The 22,675-nt window shown below is 33.1% G+C and overlaps 1 protein-coding gene across 1 annotated transcript in view; it reads right to left on the bottom strand.

The window, feature by feature from the left end:
* LOC111628960 (GATA zinc finger domain-containing protein 14-like) overlaps positions 1 to 22,662 on the bottom strand; it is a 48,972-nt gene extending 26,310 nt beyond the window's left edge. Inside the window, exons 1-3 of the mRNA XM_023372820.1 lie at positions 20,931 to 22,662; positions 17,379 to 17,436; positions 8,058 to 8,680 (exon numbers count right to left, since the gene is read on the bottom strand). Coding sequence (XP_023228588.1) covers positions 8,058 to 8,680; positions 17,379 to 17,436; positions 20,931 to 22,556 — 2,307 coding nt within the window. The 5' untranslated portion in view covers positions 22,557 to 22,662. The remainder of the gene's footprint in view (positions 1 to 8,057; positions 8,681 to 17,378; positions 17,437 to 20,930) is intronic.
* Positions 22,663 to 22,675: the final 13 nt, after the last annotated feature.

Raw genomic sequence — 22,675 nt, 5'->3', positions numbered from 1 at the left:
CAGTGTTATAGGGGATTCGACTGTTGTGGCTCACTTCTGCCCGCGACCACGTGGTCGATATTGGACAACCGTTTCTCCCACTGTTAGCGCTTTGGGTTTAAGTGCGACGTGAAGTTTTTCCTCGCTATTTCAACCTGGTTCATAAGATATTTTCCTCGTGACGTTCCGTCATTTATTTTGCAGTATATTACGACTGTTTCTGGCCAACTTCCAGTTGTATTTTTGGCCGATCCATTAGGCCATCCGCTGAGGATTTTATACACCGGATAGACGGCTTCAAAGTACGTATTAACACAAAGTTTCGTTCGTTTATGTCGATTATTTTTTGAGTTATCGCGTTCGATAACCCTTGGAAGAACAAAGGACATCGACCTCGCCACGTGCTCTACCTAGATCCCCTAACTAACCCTAATTCGTGTTATAACTCATCTGATCCTTCACTTCTTGAACATTTTATTGGCCTTTACCTTGATCTACAACATCAAAAAAGTGTTGGCAAGTGGGCCGTTCTATTCATTCTTACACTAATCCTCATCAATACCATGGAGCGTGCCAAACTAGAAGCATATTCAATACTGGAGGAACTAAAGCAATATATGGCTGATAATAACAGAGCCAAGCTAGGCACACCTTGTCATGGGGAATTCATTGTCAACTGCTTCGAAAGGGCGATTGACGCCTTCTCCAACAATTCTGTTGAACAACATTTACAACTTATCTCCACAAAACTTGACAAATTAATAGAAAACGACTCAAAAACTGACATCATCGAATCTCAGAAACAAATTCAAGAGAAACTCTCTAAACTTGAGGCTATTAGGCAGCCTGTTAAACCTGCCTTACCCCTATACAGTACCATTCTAAAAACTGGAAAATCTAACGACACCACTCACATCCAGAGGACTAAACCCACTAAGGATGTACTGTTAATCTACAGTAAGTGTGAAAATAAAAACAGCAAACACATCCAGGAAACTATACAGAGTCACATTAAGCCTGCAAAACTGAAGATAGGTATCGAGCGTATTCGCCACATAGGTGGAGGGGGTATTGCTGTACAACTTAATAAAAAAGAAGATATTGTAACTCTAGAAAAGAACATTCAGGAATGTCTTCCTGACTTCGAAACAAAAAGACCCAAAAATAAAAATCCCCACATGGTAATTTATTCTGTTCCTAACAGAATCAACCGGGAAGAACTACCAAACTACCTTCTTGAACAAAACCATATCATAAGTGAAAATTACAACATAGACAAATTACTTCAGCACTTCAAAATCAAATTTAATATTGGTAAAAAAGACGCCGCCTATAGTAACTGGGTTGTTGAGGTTTCTCCTCAACTCCGCAAACAGCTATTGAAAATGGATAAAGTGAACTTGGACTGGTCACGTTGCAGAGTGGCCGACTTCTGCCCCGTATTGCAGTGCTACAGATGCTGCAGATTCGGCCACTCCACCAAAAGCTGTCAGCAAGCTACTCCTACTTGTAGTCACTGCGCCGGGGAGCACACCTACAGGGATTGCCCAAATCGAGCGCATACTCCCAAGTGTACGAACTGCCACAAGGAACGTACAGGTAGTTCTGATCATAATGCCAGGGAGAGCTGCTGCCCTGTTCGTGTACGGGTTAAAAACATCATCACAGAAAGAACTAATTATGGACTTTAACGCCACAAACTCCATCCGTTTTCTGCAAATAAATCTGGGTAGGAGTATTCCTGCTACCAGCCAGCTTACCTCTAACATCAATGATTATGATATCATTTTGGTGCAAGAACCTTACTGTATAAAAAACGTTCCTGCCTGCCTACCCACTTCCTGTCCATACGTTTGTGGCACTGACGATTACCCTTGGGCCATCACCCTCGTTCCGAATCAACACTTATCCATCCTTCACCACCTCGACTACAGTAACCAACATTTGATCTGTCTTGAGATCGCCCTTTGCTCACACAGAATTGTTGTTATTAATGTGTACTGCCCTGGCGACAACGATATCAACGAGATCACCGACAACTTACAGAACATTATTGATAGCTTCAAAGATGCACAAATTCTCATTGCTGGTGACATGAACGCTCATTCACCCGCCTGGGGTGGGGACAACTTGGACCGCAGGGGCAAAATCCTGGAAGAATTCTTTACACGCAACAACCTCCTCATCTTAAACAACCCTCTCTCTCCTCCCACGTTCTCCTCTAGTAGAGGACAGTCGTGGATTGATGTTGCTGTTTGTAGCCTCAGCCTTTACTCCAATATTCAACATTGGAGAGTCACTGATGAGGACAGCCTCACGGAGCATGCCTACATTACCTTCAACCTTAATCATCAGGACGCACATAACTTTGTCGCTACTCCACTACTTAAATATCGTCCGTCTCTTGCTAACTGGCAAAACATAGAAGAATATCTCAGAACACACCTGATTGTTTCTGACACAAACGATGTGGACGAAGCACGTGCAATGATTAATACCAACATTGATATCATTTGTGAGGCGTGTGATAAATACATCCCAAAGACTTCTAACAACAGGAAAAGAGTCCCCTGGTGGACACAGGAGTTGTCTACACTACGCAAAGCACATAGGCGTCTGAGAAGGTTATATCAAAGAAGCAGAGACCAACAGACTCGAGAACAGAATAAAAGGCAGTACCTCAACCATCAAAAATCTTACAAGACTGCTATTAAAAATGCTAAACTGAACAGCTGGCGTGATTTTTGTGGCAGAGCCTCAAGTAATCCTTGGGGCTTTGTCACGAGGATGTGTACCAACAAACTTAGGAAAACTGAGATAATGTGCACAGATTCTGAACAGGACAGCCCTGCCCCTACCTTTCTCGATGTATTATCTAAAAAGCTTGACTCTTTTAGCCCTGATGACAACATAGATTTTGACACTGACTGGCAGAAACTTATACGCCTTGAAATTGAGCAACCCTCAACAACACCAAATACTCACCTCTTCACTAGTAGGGAGGTAGAAGCCGCTTTCCAGGGGTTGAAGCGTGGCAAGGCTCCTGGCCCAGATGATATCACCAACGAAATCGCTTCTAACCTCTGGAAAATCATCCCTGACATCCTTCTCAATACGTATAACAAATGCTTACTCTTTGGCATCTTTCCACATCCCTGGAAGGTGGCTAGGATTGTCCCGGTTCCTAAACCGGGCAATCCCAAGGATCTTCGTCCCATTTCTCTCTTGCCTGTACTAGGCAAGATTCTGGAACGCTTAATAAACAATCGACTATCCTGGTTCCTTGAAACCAACCACCTACTCGACAACAATCAGTATGGATTCCGACCACAAAGATCCTCTGAAGACGCTATTTATATGGCCGTTGAAACCATTAAAGACCTCCTGAATAACAACAAATATGTGCTCGCGGTCAGCTTGGACATTTCCAAGGCCTTCGACTCCACCTGGTGGCCTCTGATTTTATATCAATTGAGAAACTTCCACTGCCCCACCAATCTGTACCACATCACGAAAGACTATCTGAATAACAGGTATGCCATTCTACAAAAGGGCCAACATCACGTCAAAAAACGGATCACCAGAGGATGTCCACAAGGCTCTGTCTGTGGGCCTCTCCTCTGGAACATCACATTTAACGCTTTCCTTCAACAGAACTTTGGTCAGGATAAGCTAATTGCATATGCGGACGATGTCTTAGTCCTGATGGGGGGTCGCTCTAGGGCTGACCTCGAGCACAGAGGCAGCTACATGCTAAGAGAAATCCACAACTGGGGAATTAAACACAAACTGAACTTTAATCCTCTCAAAACCAAAGGCATCGTACTTAATAAGTCTGGCCAGCCCAATCTTTATTTAAGGGTCCCCCAGATCAAGATGGATGGTAAAAACATCAAAATAGCAAAACACCTCAAATACCTTGGTGTGGTATTAGACCATCGCCTTTCCTGGGATGCTCACGTTGAAGCTGTCACCAACCGTACAGGTTTAATCATGCAGGCATTTGCTCAGGTAGCAAGAAGAACCTGGGGTCTCTCATCAGGTGCCATGAACACAATCTACGACCAGATTTATATTCCCATGGTTACTTATGCCTGTGGCAGCTGGGGTTGGGCGTCCAACAAAGTCCACATAAAGCGAAGACTCATCTCTTCTCAACGCCGGGCACTTATGCTCATTACTAAATGCTATCGTACTGCTTCAAATCGCAGTATTCAAATCATCTCCAGGAAGCCCCCCATTGACCTGATTATCCAGCTCAACAGGAAGCTACAAAACATCAAACGAGGAGAAGAAATTAATACCAGTGCCGGTTTGATCAACTGCCATAATTATGAGTCTCCATATCCATTCTCTAATACCATTCTTGGTGAAAATGATCTCAAAATCCTCGATAACTCTACCTCACAAATCTACACTGTGGAAATCTACACAGACGGGTCCAAAATTCACGACTCTGTAGCCTGCAGTTTTGTTGCCTACATCAATCAGGTTGAAGTATACTCCCAGCAATATCGTCTCAGCCACTTATGCACTGTTTTCCAAGCTGAGCTTCTTGCCATTAAAATGGCCCTCCTCTGGTCTACAAACAACTATTCCTCCAGCTGCATCCAAATCATCACTGACTGTTTATCCGCACACACCTTAATCAAGGGCAATAATCTACACACTCTCGCCACTGAGATCAGGAACATCATCAACAGCACTAGTAATACCATCTCCATTACCTGGACTCGTGCCCATCAGGGCACTCCTGGTAATGAGCGTGCGGACCAGCTTGCCAAAGCAGCCACCACGGACAATACCATCCCCATCATCTACGACAAGATCAGCAAGCACACCTTACGCCAGCTCCTCTGGAGGGACACCCTCTCTACTTGGCAAAGCATTTGGAACAGTAATAACACCTGCATTACGTATAACTATATTCCAAACATTAGTGACTTTATGAAGCTTGACTGGTTTGCGCCGAGCTACCATACTACTCAGTTTCTCACTGGACATGGAAAGTTCAGTGCTTATCTCTCCCGCTTCACCAACCATCCTTCACGTCTTTGTCCTTTCTGTCAAGTTGAGGACAGCGGGACTCATTACATTTTTGACTGTCCCACTCTTGAAGCAGAGCGACTGGAGATTAGAATCCTATCACAGAGCCTTGGCACCACTTGGCCATGCCGTCACTCCGACCTACTTGCTAACAAGGATATCTATCTCGCCTTCTCCAGACTGGCGAAGAAATTCTGCAAATTGTCACTTGTAACGGCTTGATCTTGTAACATGTTACTCCCAGCCATACTGCTGTCTATGCATATACTTCTACTCCGGTTTTACATCACTTACATGTCTTTGTACCTTTTATTGTCTTGTCATGTTTTATTTCTGTATTGTACTGTTCTGTTATGTATTGCATTTGTATTGATTTGTTTTTATTCTGTATTCTGTAATACTTAGGTTTGTTCTGTGTATCGTATTATTATTATATTTTACATCACTCTACTGTATTGTCACTACTTTGTCACATATCTTTATATATCCTGTATTCTACCTTGGTCATGCTTAACGCGACACCAAGTATGTACGCTGTACTTTAATAAATAATACTGACTGACTGACTGTATATACTGGACATAAACCAATCAGCAAAAGGCAATTCATAGTAGCACTGTACTTCCCCTAAATCTATGTTTGTTTGGTGGAATTTTTTTGGAAAAAAATATATCATGGATGCCATAGAGAATATCAACTTCTCTTGGCAAGAATTAACTGATAAATGCATGATTAGAGTGGGGAAAAAGGTATGGCTGGAGGTATCCAAGAATTCTCAATGAGAAGAGCCTATCATTGACCAAATTGTCAACCTAATCAATACAGAACAACTAGGAGATGTAGATGAGCAGGATCTTGTGCAGTTACTGCAGGTTTTTGATGAAGATATTCAAGAACTTGCAAAACATGTTAATGCTGTTCATTTGTTTAATGCTGTTTCATTTGGCACTTTGTTGTCTAGGAACTCATTCTAAGTGCTAAACTAGGTCTTAGTGTATTTAATGTTTGAAGAGTTGCATGGGTCAAGACCAAGCCAGAGTGGCAATGCAACAAATATGGCTCTTGGTGAGAATGATTGCCTTATCAGATATACAATAAATACAAGATAAATAAAGTAAAATTAATTAATGACATCATCAATTATTTCACTAAAAAAATTGCATATAGACTCTACAATATCTAACAATACAGGTTCAAGACTCAATTACTTAGTTCTCATTCACTGTAGAAAACTAAAATACACTAATATTGAGAATTGACTTCTAAGTAGTTCTATGAGAATAATTATATAAAAAGGAGAGAATTACTAGAAATTTATAAGTTTTAAAAATACAAGTTTAAGTAAGAGTTCCTAATAACATATATAAAAGATGACAGAGAACTGAAGATAAAACATGCATCTGTATAAAGTTTGACTCTCATGAAACAAACCTAAGACCAACTCTACTGTGAGAGGAACAGATCTGATCTCTTGGAGGTAATGAAAACTATAAGAAAAATACTATGTACAGTATATCGGAATTAATAAACAACACTGCAAAGTCAAATGTATTATTTAATAAATACAAAAATGGTTATTATTAAATAAATGCAACATAATAATTTAACAATGTAGTAGTTTCCAGTAATTCTATAATCAATGAAACAATACAATAACAGCAAAAAAAATTAAATATACATGAGAGCAATTCCAAAATAACCAATCCTACATATTCTTTCACCTAGTCATACTAAACCTCCTCTCAAACTTATCACTTTGCATTTGTCTATTTATACCTACAGATATACTCATAGTGACATCACAGTCATCATCTACTTCATTTATATGTTCTCACATTACTTGATTTGCATACATTCATTTTCCTTGCTGGAAGTAAGCTCTAAAGGTTGACTATTCCATTATATTCATTATTGAGCCAAGTAATTGTTATTTTTAACTTTATTTTTGCCACCTTCTGGCTTCCAGTTTCTACCAGAATGGCTTTTTGTCCTCAAGTAAATGTAACTAAAACAAAACAAATGATGAACAAAATGAAGTTGAGTTCTCCTCATGTCTTTAATGGTTTCAAGAAAAATTATGATGGCAGATGAATGTATCTGTAGCACATAAAGGAATTTTTCATATATTTTAAAGACAAGTTTAACAAGTTTAAACAAAGAAGAAGTTGTTGGATGAATCTATAATTGAAATTTAAAATAGGCAGATAACATAAATCATTATATACACTGCATTTGCTTTCAAATTAATTTTTAAATATAGATAAAATGTGGATCATTCGCAAAAAAATTATGGTAACACTCATAAAATGTCATTAAAGTTACATGATTTAATTTCAGTTTTTTATTGTTTTTACATTCAGTTTGGTTTATCATCATTTTTTCTACTTTTTTGATTTATTCAAATTAAAATATATTCATTTCATTTCTTTATTAATAGTTTTTGAATTCTCTTCATTATGCATAATTATGTCTCTTTTGTCATCCCAAAAAAAGGTTTGCCATCTCAATGAGATAATAAAAATAATAATGTACTGGTTTATGAAATAAAGAAACAACATAGCAAATGACAAAAAATTGAAAACAAAAAGATTCAATTAATATGTCCGAAGAGGGACGAATATGTCCGAAACGCAAAACTGTGTATGTGTCCAGGTATACGAAATAAAATAAAAATTGTTTTCTGTTAATCTTTGTAATATTATCTGTAAAACCAGTATAATAAGTCCTGATAATAGAAGATACGAATTTATAGTCGAAAATTTATATATTAATAAGAAAAAAGGACATTGAGGCAATTTAATTAAAAAGATTCAATGTTAAGATAAATATTTTATGTAACATCAACAGCCTCTGTTTAAATTTAAATATGATTTATGTATAAGAATTTTGAAATATTAGTTGAAAAAAACTGTACAATAATCAAATGTTTCACTTGTCAGACACAAAAATTTCTCAACTATTTAGCAATATGTATAACAACAAATTTCTGGTAGAAACGTAATAATAATGAAGTTCAATGTAACAATGCATACCTGAGTTCTTTTTTTCTTTTCTTCTTCTATCAATTTCATTAAATAAATTATACTTTGATCAATTTTTTGTGCTTGTATTCTTATCTCTTCTTCTTTTTGACTTATTGCTAGTATTTCTTGAATTAAAGTCTGTGATGATGATCCAGAAGTTACCTTTGACTGATTTCCATTTGAAACATTTGTTCTTTCTGGTGTTTGTGGCTGTAATAAGCCTCTTTTACGAAGTATATCTTCAACATTAACCATATTACTTAAACTTGGTGAATGACTAATATTAGAAGGCTCATTAAATGCATTCATTTCAACTGATTGGGGCAATGAAGTAAAATTTCTATTTAGTGCATCAAAACTATTTGGGATATTACCTACATCACTTTTAATATTTTCATTAATTTCTTCTTCTAAATCAACGGGCTCCGTTTTTATTCTAATATCACTTAAGTTTAAATTATTATTTTGATCACTGCTTAAACTTGATGATAAATTGTCATTTTCACTTGGTATCGTGCCAGAATCTTTAGTAACAGGTGACACGTCTGAAAAATTTGTATCATTTTCAATATTTTCTGTTACACCACTCATGTTAACTGAATCTTCAAAATTAACAGTGCTGGTAGATTCATCTGTAAAAACAAATTTTTCATATCATTAAAATGATTAAACAAGAATTTAGAAAAATTGAAAATTTTTTGTAATAATTACTGAAATTATTAATTATATTAAATTTAAAAAATAATAGTAATAATCAAATATTATCAATAATAAAATTAATTGATTATATCACATAATCCAATAGACAAATATGAAATAATTTCAAAGGAAACTTTTTCAACAATTCAACCTGTTTTCAGATAAATATTTAAAAAAAAATTCCATAATTTAACTTCAACTTTGATGCATAGTTCAACTTTATTGTGGTTAAAGGTTAAATTATTGACCTTTCTCTTTTATATAAATCTGAAAACTCTACTTTATGCTGTTCCAACAGCAATTAATTTAATTATTTTCAAATGTTTTTAATTAAGCTTTAAATTATCTTTAATACATCAAAGAATGTATGTGATTTGTTTGAGAAATAAGGTTACAAGATATACAGTAGAGCGTCGTTTATCCGAATCAATTGGGGACTGGGGTTGTTCAGATAACTTATTTTTCAGATAACCGATTATGTATGAAAAAAATATATTAACCTGTCCCATGTTGAAATTTTTCTCCGTTGCGTGTCACTTCACGTTGAATTTTCGTCAATATTAAGCCTAATGTAAACTTTTTAAAATAATAATCGTGGTTATTGTATCGTTAAAAATTATTTCTTTATTTTGTACAAACAAAATAAATATAAAAACAAAAAAAATTTATACTTTAGAAGTTATCTAGTATCAAAAACGTTCGACTCAGCATGACACAGTCATCAGAAAAACACTACACAAAAGTGACAGTGCTGCCAGCTAAAATACATACACAAACCTAAAAAGTATTGGAGTAGCCATTGGATATAGCCAAAGATTGCAGCACCACAGCACTAGTGAAAATTTAAATTTGCCGACTGGAATTATTTCGGATAACCGACGTTTCGGATAAATGGCGCTCTACTGTAATACTGAAATATTCCATATTTAGATATTTAGACTTATGATGATGAATATATGACAAATGGAGGGTAACTTTATGCAGACATTAATGACAAATCTCTTGCTATATGTTACCATACGGCAATTTGAAAATTGAACTCCCTGATCCAAAACTACTTAGAACATTCCATACAAATTCTAGTAACATAAACTGTGCACTTTTTACACACATATTTTTTACATTTTGCAATTTGGCATTAATATCACATATATTTGTAGGATAGTTTTTCAATTTTTCCCTCTGTTGTTTATTTAGCTTGTGTAGTTTTTTAGTCTTGAGTAAATTTTTCAACCAAATTTAGGATGAAATTTTTCAACCAAATTTAGGATGAAATTTTTCCTAGTTATGTCCTTATCTATAACCTTTTAAACTATTGTCCAAGAATTTATTGCAGCTAGAACCAATATATTATAGAATACATGAACTGGCAAATGATGTGCGGTAGCTTTTACTGTATATTTCCTTGCTATCTGGTCATCATCATCTAAATTGAATTTTGTTTTATTATAAAATACTACAGTTTCTGGCAGTTTCTTCTTATCAGAGTTCCTGGACCAACATAATTTCTTTATAATCAATGACCAACAACCTTCTCCTACCTTCAACAACAGTTGCTACTTCTCTTGTATGGACGTAACCACTTGTTCCAGTGGCTGTTTTGCATCTATCGCTGATTGGAAGGTTTTGGATGCACATAACTTTAGTGAACATACCTACATCACTTTCAATGCCATGGGAGTGCAAACCAGCCTCTGGCCAGCAGTTATCACTACAATCCCTCAAGAGCAAATTGAACTGCAATTGCAGAATACTTAGATCATAATATAAGTATGAGTGTCATGGAGGCTCTGGACTACTGAGAGAGTCTCCATGACACTCATAGACTTGAGGAAGCTAAACACCAAATTAGCACATGCATCCAGGGTATTACCTCAGCACGCAAGCTATTCATCTCTAAAACAATCTCCAGAAGGAAAATGGTTCCCTGGTGGAACGACAAACTCTCAGCACTGTGTAAGATGAACAATAAATTCCGACAGAGATTTCAATGGTGCCATAACCCAGCACTAAGGAAGCAGCATAGGCAGCAGTATTTACCACACCAAAGAACATACCAAGACAAGATACTGGATATAAAATTGCAATCATAGAGAGACTTTTGCACTCATGCATCTGCAAATCTAGGGAGATATGTGATTAAAATGTGCACTGAAAAGTAGAGATACAACTGGATCATGAACACCATAAAACGACATTAACAATTCAACTAATGATCTCTATTCCTGAATCAAAACCTAGGGCATGACACTGCAGTAGCTTACATCAAAGATGCATTAGTACTAATAGGAGGCCAATCGCGTGCAGTCCTTGAGATCAAAGGAAATCTGGTCTTACAAAAAATCCATAATTGGGCAAACAAATTAAATTGAAGTTCAATGCAAGAAAGAAGAAAGCAATCATTTTGAATCTGTCAGGGCAGAGAAATTTGTATGCCCATGTCCCCACACTCTGCATGAATGAAAGTCACATAGGAGTCATGAAGGAATTGAAGTACTTGGACATTATTCTAGACCACCGCCTCTCATGGAACCAACATGTCCACTACATCACCCAATGAACTGGGCACATCATGCAAGCTTTTGCAAAAGTGGCCAAAACCTCGTGGGGCCTAAACAACAAGGCTATGGGGACCATTTATAATAGCATATTTCTTTCCATGTTTTTGTACAGGTGCAGTACCTGGGGCTATGTTATTAGCAAGGTACACCCCAAAAGAAAACTTCTGCTTATAACGACAGCATACAAGACCACAGCTAATGCCAGCTATAGGTCCTAGCCCACAAACCACCTATAGATCTAATGATTAATTATCAGCACACCATCTGGAAAATAAAATGGGGTGAAAATGTGACTACACAAACGTTAACGATATCCCCAGACTTATGGGAACAACCAATCCCATTTGAGCTGACTTTAAGCCCACACACTGACTTAAGAATTCTAGAGGACTGCCTCACAGAATGTCCAATCACAATTTTCACAGATGGTTCCAGACAGGAAAATGAAGTGGGAGCCAGTTTTGTAGTCTACTGAATGTAGAAATCTTTACCAAATCATTTTGTTTAGGGCCCTTATGCACGATCTTTCAGGCCGAGCTTCACGCGATATTGCAGGCTATTAACTGGTGTGAATGAGCCGTTAACTCCTTAGTCTCCATTGACGTATATATACGTCAAGCCTACATAACCTTACGAAAAACGTGGTCCTTAAGGCCATTTTTGAAAAAAAAATTTTTTTTTGAATTTTTGGAATGTTTTTTAGGTCCCCAAATTTTTTCAAAATTTTTTGCCCACGCGAAAAAATTTTATCGCGATTTTAATTAGCCTTTAATAAGGCTCGATTAAGGCTCAGTTGTTTTTTAATGGGAGTTTTTTATCAAATTTATTTCATGGTTCCTAAGTTGTAGTGCACAGATATTCATTTGGTAAAGTTATTTAAAGTTAGTTTCTGATGTCAAAAACGACCTCCAATGGTTTTTTAATTTTTTTAATTAATATATTTTTTTAAATATAAAATTAATTAATTAGGGGGGGTCGAAAATCGCAATAAAATTTTGAATTTTTTAAAAATATTTAAAAATTTCTGTGTCGCTTATAGTCACCCTACTTTAAACCCTTGTCCTCCCGAGACGTCTATGAGAATGTCCCGGGAAATCGGACTCCAGCTGTGTTCAAGGTCACCCAGCTGTGTAAACAATGACTCATCAGTGTTAAATTTCACAGAAAGGGGAAACAAAGGAAAATAAAATTTGAAGCTTTTTCTTCAAAATTAACGCAAATATTTAAAAATTTCCGTGTCACTTATATTCACCCTACTTTAAACCCTTGACCTCCCGCGGCGTACATGGGAATGTCCCGGGAAATCAAACTCCAGCTGTGTTCAAGGTCACCCAGCTGTGTAAACAATGACTCATCCGTGTTAAATTTCACAGAGAGGCGAAACAAAGGAAAATAAAATTTGAATCTTTTTCTTCAAAATTAACGCATTTCTTTCGTTTTTTTTCAGTTTTAAGTATTTTTAATGTATTTTAATATTAATCTTATATCAATTTAATTAATGATCGGGAATGAAGGGGTTAACAATGGCAGAATAGTAATCATCACTGACTGCAGTGCTGCATTATCAGCAATCAAGAAAAAGAAAAGTCTCTGCACCCCATCACCTCAACCATACAACGAATAATAGTCAACTATGACAATGATTACTATTTCAAATGGACTCAATCCCACAGTGAAAACACCAGCAACAACAGAATGGACACTCCACTCTAGCGAAGGAGACAGCCAACAATCAGAATATTCCAATCAATTATAACAAACTGTCCCTCAAGGGAATTAAAACTATACTCTGGAACAAGCTATTACAAAACTGGCAACAGCACTGGAATAATAATACTCCTTCAATCACAAGACAGTTCTTTCTTGATTTAAAAATACTACTCCATAACAACTGGATAAAAATAACTCATCATACTGTGCAATTCTATACAAACCACGGTCATTTTAACTCCTACCTAAACAGATTTTCCCTGCACCTCAACGACTTATGTCCCATCTGCAATAAATGGGATGGTGCTTCCACTAAATTTGAGTGTATAGCAACAGAAGAAACCAGCTAAGGACACTGCTTCTCAGCAAAAATTGCCACTGGTCTTGTGAGGCACAAGACTTACTGCATGACAAAGACTGCTGATCTGTTTCTCCAGCTTGTTGAAAAATATTTTAGGACTACAATTATTAATTAGCCATTGAAACCTGTCTTGGCATGTAAACCTCTTGTAACTTATGTAAATAGCTTATAATTATCTCATTTAACCCCTACTGTAAAGGCTCAAGTTCTAGCCTAACTGTACATGTTGTCTTTTATATCATGTAATGTGCTTAATTAACACTATCATTATACTTCTGTTTGATGTGTTAGATTCATATCTACCTACTACTGTATGTACTGTACTTTATGTGTATCCAATGCTTGATCATTCATTGCAATATCAGGCAATGTAAGTTATTTGAATTAATAAAACACGAATGAATGAATGTTCCTTCTTATCATTTCCAATTTCTAATCATGGAATGTACCCAATATCAAGATATTTTAATTTTTACTTTTTGCCTGATATACTATCAATGTTAAAGAATTGGCATATCAACGAATAACCACCATAAACTCAGAAAACTTTCTTTATTTATGCAACATTGTACATTTGGGGGTTGGTCCTCCTCCTCATTCAAAATATTGCATAATGCATGTGACACCTCAAAAATCTCCTATACTGTTCCATCAGCTGCAAAATTGTCATTAGATGATACTTCCACTGATGTTCTCCCATTTCCACAGTTAGGCATACCATTAAGAAATTGGCAATTTCTACACAATGGATGGGGATTGTCCATTCCTATAATTAGGATTGCCAATTGCATCATTGGTATCAGAACTCTCAGATGCTCCCCTGTTACAATGAATTATTTCTTTACTATTGTCATTAACAACTTCTGAAACATTTTCTTAATCACAGTATGACTCATCTTCTGACACATTTTGTAAATATCTAAGGATATATTAAGGAGAATGTATACATAATGACACAAAAAAAAATGTAAAACAAAACTGGAACCAATTGCAAATATCAAAAAATAAACTTTGCTTCTTTCCAGTAAAATATTTATTAATGAATTGTTCCATTAATAAACTTTTTCTAGAAAGAAGAAAAGGTTATTTTTTGATATTTACACATGGCAACATTTTCTACTTTTTCAATACATGTAAGATTTGTCCCATAAAAAAGTCAAGAATAAATTCATGTGTTTTGCAACTAAAGAATATAAATTTACAAATGCAACACCAGAGGAAGAGTTAATACATCTCAATGGAATGCATAATTTTTCTTTCCTCAAATTACAAATAAATTCCTCTTTTATTACATTAAAATATATCTTGAAACAATACACAATATTAATAATGTAATATCTCCTAATATTTGACAACAACACAAAACAAAAAAACAGTTTTTATAAAAAGCTCCCTAGCAGTCAATTTGACTATAACTGCTGTTATAGGTATATTATAAATAAAACTATTATCAATTCCATATCAGAAAAATCAATTTTTCCATAATATTTAAAATCAAAAATTATAAATAATTCATAAGAAATTAGCATCTAAAACTAAAAATTTTCCAAAATATCAGAAAAGAAACAAGGCCTGTGGTCAATATGGCCACTCCTATTAATCTACTTTTAATAATTAATGGGAAAAAATATTGTAAAAAAAACAAAAGATGAGGGAAAATGCCATTAACATTGTCCATTGGTATTCTATTTTAATTGCATTTACATACTATTTAAAAATTGTATTAGAAGATTCACAGAAGGAACTACGTAATTTATGCCACAATACTACTACTCAAACCTTTAAAATGCAGTACAATTTTAATTTTCAAACATTTTTGGTCATGTTAAATGACCTTCTTCAGGACAGAAAGAAATAAATTTCAATATAAAAAGATCAAAAGCTGGAAGATCCTCTGTAACAAGTTGACTTTAAATATTAATGTTTTAGAACAGCAAAAATTTACATGCACGTGAGATATCTGTATTAAAATATAAATATATAAATAAAACCTAAAAAACATGAAACCAAAACACTAAAAGGTATAAAAATAAAATACATACCTTGTAAACTTAATTGTATCATTAACAAAAATGTATATAAAAACTAAACTAACTCATATATTACACATACTATGCACAACTGAATATAATTGATAATATACTGTATAAAATAATGTCCAGTATTCTCTCTATAGGTTCTTTATCATCATAGTTCATCATCTTCAGCCCAAATCTAATAATGCCTTCCATGTGACTGATATCACATCACAGTCCTAAATATCTCATTTAAAATTTTTGCTAGTAATGGCCACTCCTATGAGTACTACCAGGAACATAAATTTAACACTACTCTACCATTAACTGTGTAAATATTTTAATGGCAAATAGAAACTGTTTGAACCAACTTATAACTATCGATAACTTAATGGCAAACATAATCTATTATTTCATATAAATGAAATTTCATGAATGAAATAACAAATCAAAACTTTTTAAATAAAGTATAAAAAATTAAAATTTAATACAGTAGAATCTTGTTTTAATGAATTCCTTGGGCCACTGAAAATCATCTGTTGTTTCAATAATCTATTATATCATGAACAATGGATTTCCTGCACACCCAAGAAAATATATTATTTGAAAAAATTTCCATTTTTTAACCTCCTGCATATAAAAAAATACCTGTACTTGAAATAATTCAGTCTCTTGATATCTCTATCCTTTATTCTATAGAAAACACATGGTAAATGATCATACAGTATATTATGGTGCATGTTTCTGGGCTTCTTTTGGTGGCATTGTCAGTATGAAATGGTACTGTTAAGTGAACACGATGGTGTGATTTCAAGGTGCAATAGCCCCAAGCTGCCACAAGCCTTTGCTGCAGACATATGCATGTCTAGAAGTATCAAGCTGGAAGTACCTTCCTGCCATTAATCCAGGCACTACACTATACTGATGCATGACTGCAACATTAGCAATGTGAACTGTGACAAATATGTGTATTTTTTGCTCTAGTTACAATGTACTTTTTAAAATTCCAGAAATATCCAAATATTAATTAAATATTGAAAAAAACATGATATTTACTGTAGATGGGGCTAGAAAAATCTGTTATTCCAAGCTACAGATCCACTAAAAGAAGGTAAAGTTACATTCATTTGATGATACCTGGAGAAAAATCTGTTATTGCAAGAAATCTGTTGTTCTGCAATCCGTTAAAATGAGATTCTATTGTATCTTGTGAAATCCAAAAAAGTTAAGAGTTTTTCTTTGATAAAGATAAGCTTGGTGCTTGAAGTGGTAACCACTAGATTTTTACCATATTATTGTTTTCTACATTTCACCTCCAAGTGCCAATCTTATCTTTACCAAAGAAAAACTAAGAAAAATTTTCACTGTCATCTAAATTGTCAAAAATTTTTACTTGGCATAATTTTTTTATATCTCAGATGTTTTTGTTTGGATTTTAATATAAAAGCCTAAATCTGTTTATGTGTATAAGTGAATTCTCTGTAACTTCTACTATTTTTGTCCACTCCAAGTAAAATTTTGTTTTGTTGCTGTTTATGTTACAACAGATGTATAAACTGCTTAATTTGTAGAAATATTAACAACTCTTCTTGAATTTTTTGAAAATGCTACTCTTCTCATTTCTTCAATTTCTACTTTCTCATAAAAAGTATTCTGTCACACTTGATAGGGGAATTTCTAGTATACTATATTAACCTTTACAGAAAAGACTAAATTTAGTTTGAAATAAATATTTAATGTATTTAATTATCCTGAACTAATTTTCTATTTTGTTTAATCCTTCAGAAATGTCTTCCAATTTTATAAATTTTAATTAAGTATTTTGAAAATATTTGCACCTTGTTTTGTATGTATTAAATTTATTAAAATTAAATTAATTGAATATGGTTTAATCAAATAATCCCAAATCTTTTCATTCATTGAGATCCAACAATTTGATTATTATTTTAAAAAGAAAATTCATTTGAAATTCAATTTATCTTACCATCACTTTTTCTCTCTTCTTTCACTTTTATTATGCAAGAATCTTTAACTTGGCTAACCTATAAAATTGAAATAATAAAATTAATAATTTATTTATCAAAATTTATAAAATTAATATTTAATGAAGATATTATTGGATCATTAAATATTAGAAGATGCTAATGTAATTTAAAAAACACTGTAAAATAAAAAAATAAACAAAGAAATGTCTTTAACACTCCTTGAATCTAATAAATTACTGCACAGATCTTTACAATTTACACATTTGTATGAAGATTATTATTTAGAATCCTGATCTTAATCCTTACATTTTATTAATTTTTCTCAAAATAAATAATTTTACAAAAAATAATAATGTTCACTTCTCTCATTCTCTGCTAAGGGCAGTGCTTGGACTCTCTCATTCTTTGTCAGTTTTTCTCAATTTCCATTAGAACTGCTTCAAAACCTCCACTTTGATATACAATCAATCTACACTCCTTTTGATTGGAACCTTCAAATTGTCATTGAAAGTTTATAAGAGAACTAACTAGGAATCGATCCTTTTCCCAAGAATACATTTAATTTATTCTCATCTCTCTCTCTCACAGACTTTATTTTATTATTCTATGACCTATCAGCATACAATTACTGATTTCAAATAATAATTACTAACATGATCTAGACAAACTATCTTGTTTCTACCATTTCCTATCTGAAGCAACATAATTTGCGTTCTTATACACAAAGAATTCTACCCTAATTTTTTTTCTAGGTAATTTTTACACAGTCAAATAAAAAAAATAAATCCATAGTTATCTGACAATGAATTTCTTCAATAGTATATATGACACACAACTTCACACCACAAGCAGCCTTCAAAATTTTCTGAAGAATAAATTAATTTTTAAAAAGTCTGTTATAAATAAACCACACTGTCTTTTTTGTTACATCAATAAATATTCTTTACAGGATTATGGGTTTGTGAGAGTATAGTTCACTACTAAAATGATCAGTTCATCAGTAGATGACACATTTCTGGATATAATTGCAATATCCATGTCTTTTTCTTCTCTTCCTTTCTTTATAAATCTGTTTTTAACTGTCTTACTAATTTCTATACTTTTCTCCATTTTAGTAATAATCAGTAATAATAATAATAAGTAATAATAATATTATGGTAATACAACAATAAATAAAGTTTTGAAATGGTTTTAAATAAATATTACAAAATACAGTAAGATCGTGTATAACACGGGGATGCGTTCCTAGAGGACAAAGCACTAAATGAAACAGCATTAAACGAGAGTATTTTAACAGCATTTTAACATAGAGTAAATAAGGAAAGGGAAACATGTGACCAAAAATAAACAGTTTTTACTTTAATTTTAAGTTATTTTTATATTAATTTGCATAATAATATGTTAAATAACACAAACATATGCACACAGAAATTTACAATTCATTTTTTGTGATGAAGGTCCTGGATCTTCTGAAATTCTTGATTTTTTTCCAATGAAATCATCTAGTTTCATTTTTCACTTGTTTTTTTCTTTCATTAAGCAAATGTCCATAGCGGGAGATGCCTTGTTTTGCTTTTGCACTACTTTCAAAATCTGGATCATTCACTACAGTTTGGTTAACGATTTCAGTTATTGTTACCAAACTTTTACTAAGGAAATCTGTAGAGAAATTCTTTGGGTTCTTCGTTTTCAGAATCACTATTTTCCAGTTCTACATGAAGTCCTTGTTCTGCCAGTTCTTGAAGGTTGTCATTAGTAAGGCTCTCACTAGAAATGTGCAGTAACTCCTCAATATCCTGCTCGTCTACATCTCCTAATCCTTCTGTATCAATTAGGTTGACAATTTAATCAACCTAACAATACAGCAATAGACTCTTTTTGTTGAGAATTCTTGGATACCTTCAGTCATGACTTCTTAACTTCTTCCACACTTCGTTCATGCATTCATCGGTTAATTCTTGCCAAACAAAGTCGATATTTCCTATGGCATCCATGATGTTATATTTTTACCAAAATTGCACAAAACAAGCATAGATTTAAGGGAAGTACAGTGCTATGATGAATTTCCGTCTTTTGCTGATTGGTTCGTGTTTGTAAATTATCGTATTATATATGAATCAATGAAACGCACAATAATTTAAATCAGCATAAATTTTGAGCTGTTTTTTTTGTTTCTGGTTTCGAGCAGACCGCGTTATATTGAATCAGCGTTAAGCAGGGTCTTACTGTAAAATTATATCAATTTTTTTTTTTAATATTTTAGAAATGTACTTTGGAATTATCAAATGTATAAAATAAACATAGATTTTAAAAGTAAATTTACTAAAAATACACTTACACTTCCAGCGTAGAAAGTAAAACTGTACTGTGTAACTTTTTCTATATACATCAATTTTAATTAGATTAATTTTTTATAACAAACAACACTTCAAGATATATACAATATATGATATAATACACAAGAAAGTGGAAAATACGATAACGCAAATTATAATTAAGGAAACTTTTAATTCAAGTTCCCAAATTAAAGCGTGCAATGCTGTATCATATCCTGTTTTTGATTTAATTATAACAAATTACAGGTATCCATCATACAACATTGCATTCCTACAACACAGTTTGAGAATTGGAGACATCCTTATATAAAATGTTACCTCTTCAGTGTAAATGAAGAGGGGCTCATATAGGCCTGAAATGCATTTGTGATTTGCAATAAAGGAGTACCTAACCTAATAGCTGAGAGAAAGTCTACCGTTTTTACTAATTCAGATCAAACAGACACATACTAAATCTATGTATTCATCAGCTACCATACCAGATATTGAGAAGAACTATTTGAAAATAAAATGGATAAAAAGAACAGTAGTAAAAATATATGACAGAGTAAAAGAACAGTGTAAAAAAATATGACAGAGGTTTTTTAAAAGAGAGATACCTAACATCATAAGTCAGAAAAATCATGTGTTACAACAATAACGTTAACAGATATGATAAACTGTAATGGAAACATGATGTATTCATAATAGAAATGGAAATTGGTGCATATAATAAAGAACTAATTAATAATAACGTTAACAGATATGATAAACTGTAATGGAAACATGATGTATTCTGATAATGTCTTAAAGTACACGATACAGTTTTAAATACCTTACAGGTATAGTTATAAGTAAGAAGATACCATGTTATTGTTATTGTAATAATATATAAGGTAATAATGTATATTTACTGTTTTAAGGTTTTTAATTGTACCTGTGTAATAGAGTCATTCAATACACGACACTATGGACACGTTTTTTTTGATTATATAAAATATCATTGTGAGTGTCATACAATTAGAAAAGCGTTACTCTGTCTTCTGAGCATTTACACTGAAGAGGGGCTCATATAGGCCCGAAATACATTTGTGATTTGCAATAAAGGAGTACCTAACCTAATAGCTGAGAGAAAGTCTACCGTTTTTACTAATTTGGATTAAAGAGACACATACTAAATCTACATATTCATCAGCTACCACACCAGATATTGAGAAGTACTTAAAACTTTCTTACCTTTTCTGGTTGGGTGCATTCTTTGGAAAACTCATTATCTTGATCGGAATCATTTTCAGTTGACTGTGATGCCTCAGTTTTTATGATAACATTCTCTTCAGTTCTAGGTAAATTATAAGTAATCCAATTTTCTAACCATTTTAATTTATCATTATAAGTCAGTTCAGTAATATTTATAGAATCACAAGAAATTTTTTTTTGCAAAACAGATGTCTGATTACTATTATTTTTAAATTTTTTTCCATCATTCTGTACATTTTGTTCAATGTTTTCTATTTCACCATTTTTTAATGCGGAAACAACAGAATTTAAAACATTTTCTGGAAGACTATTCACAACTTCCGATACCATACTATGCAAAATAGATGGTGAATTCTTATTTTTTTCTTTGGAATTTTCTGATGGGCCAAGTTGCAAATTAAATCGTGGTAAAGTTAATCGTTTCTTTGTTTTAATATGTTGTTTAATCCACTGTTCTAAACGAATTTGTTCCTTCCTACTCCGAGGAAAATTTACAAGTCTATTAATTAGTTCTTTATTATATGCACCAATTTCCATTTCTGATTTCTCTATTAATTGAGATAATTTATAAAGTTTTCCAGTACAATTAGTAGTATCTTGTTCAATGTTTGGAGAATTTTTGTCTGTTGAATTTTTATTTTCCTCTTCAGATAGATTTGATTTTTCAAGTCCACCATTTTCATTTTTAATATGTGATGATAATATTTCAACTTTATCTGTTTGCTGTACAGAATTGTTTTGATTTCTTTTAATTAAAAGTTCATCTGATTCAGTTTTTTTCCCATTCTTTTCATCTGAATTTTGAATTTCAAAATTTTCATTTACCTCCTTATCTTCAAAAACATTCACTACCGTATCATCTAAATCATTAAATCTAATGTGAGATGTTGATTTTGAAGGTTCTATCTCAATATTTCTAACTTTTACGTTAGAATTCTGAGAATTTTTATTGGAAGAAGAAATAAACTGATTGGGAAACTGTGTGTTTAATTTGGCCCCTGAATTTATATTTAATAACTTTTGTTTAGGAAAGGTGCCTTTAGCACGTGTATTATCTACATATCCTCTTTCTTGATTATTTATTCCATATTTCTGTTTTATTTTTTTCTCAAAACAGGTATTTTTATATGATTTAATATTAGATTTAACATATTTATATTTGTTAAATGTTAAATTATGTTTAGATTGTGATCTCAATTTTCCATATCTGACATTCTGTTGTCTGCAATAATTATTGTTATTGTTCTCTACAGAACTATTATTAAACTTGTCTGTATTTGAATTATCACTATATGAATTAAAGTTTCTTCCAGAAGAGTTATTGTAATATTCATCAGATTGATGACTACTTGATCTATTTGAAAATTGGCCATTCCACTGTTGATAAAAATATCGAGTATTCCAAGACTGATAATTCCAGTGATCTGCTTCAGTAAATGAGTTCTGATAACCAACATTTTGTTTATCAGGAGAGTGAAAATTTCCCTTTGACATAAAATCAAAATCACCACTGGAAAAATTATCTTTACCGTAATAATTATGATTTTGCATTTCATCGTATTTCTGCTGATTACAGGATTCAGGATATAATGTATATTTTTCCATTTGCTCAGATTTTTTACATGGAGTTTTAATTTCAGAATTATTTGTAGTATTTTCGTTATTTAATTTATGCTTGACTTTTCTATTTGTAGATACAAAATTTTTTACAGATTGTTTCTTTT

Source organism: Centruroides sculpturatus, unplaced genomic scaffold (assembly GCF_000671375.1).
Source record: "Centruroides sculpturatus isolate CEXI.00-Female unplaced genomic scaffold, Cexi_2.0 scaffold556, whole genome shotgun sequence".
In the NCBI taxonomy this organism is placed as follows: domain Eukaryota; kingdom Metazoa; phylum Arthropoda; class Arachnida; order Scorpiones; family Buthidae; genus Centruroides; species Centruroides sculpturatus.
The sequence above is the reverse complement of the archived record's forward strand: the minus strand, read 5'-3'. Positions and strand labels throughout refer to the sequence as shown.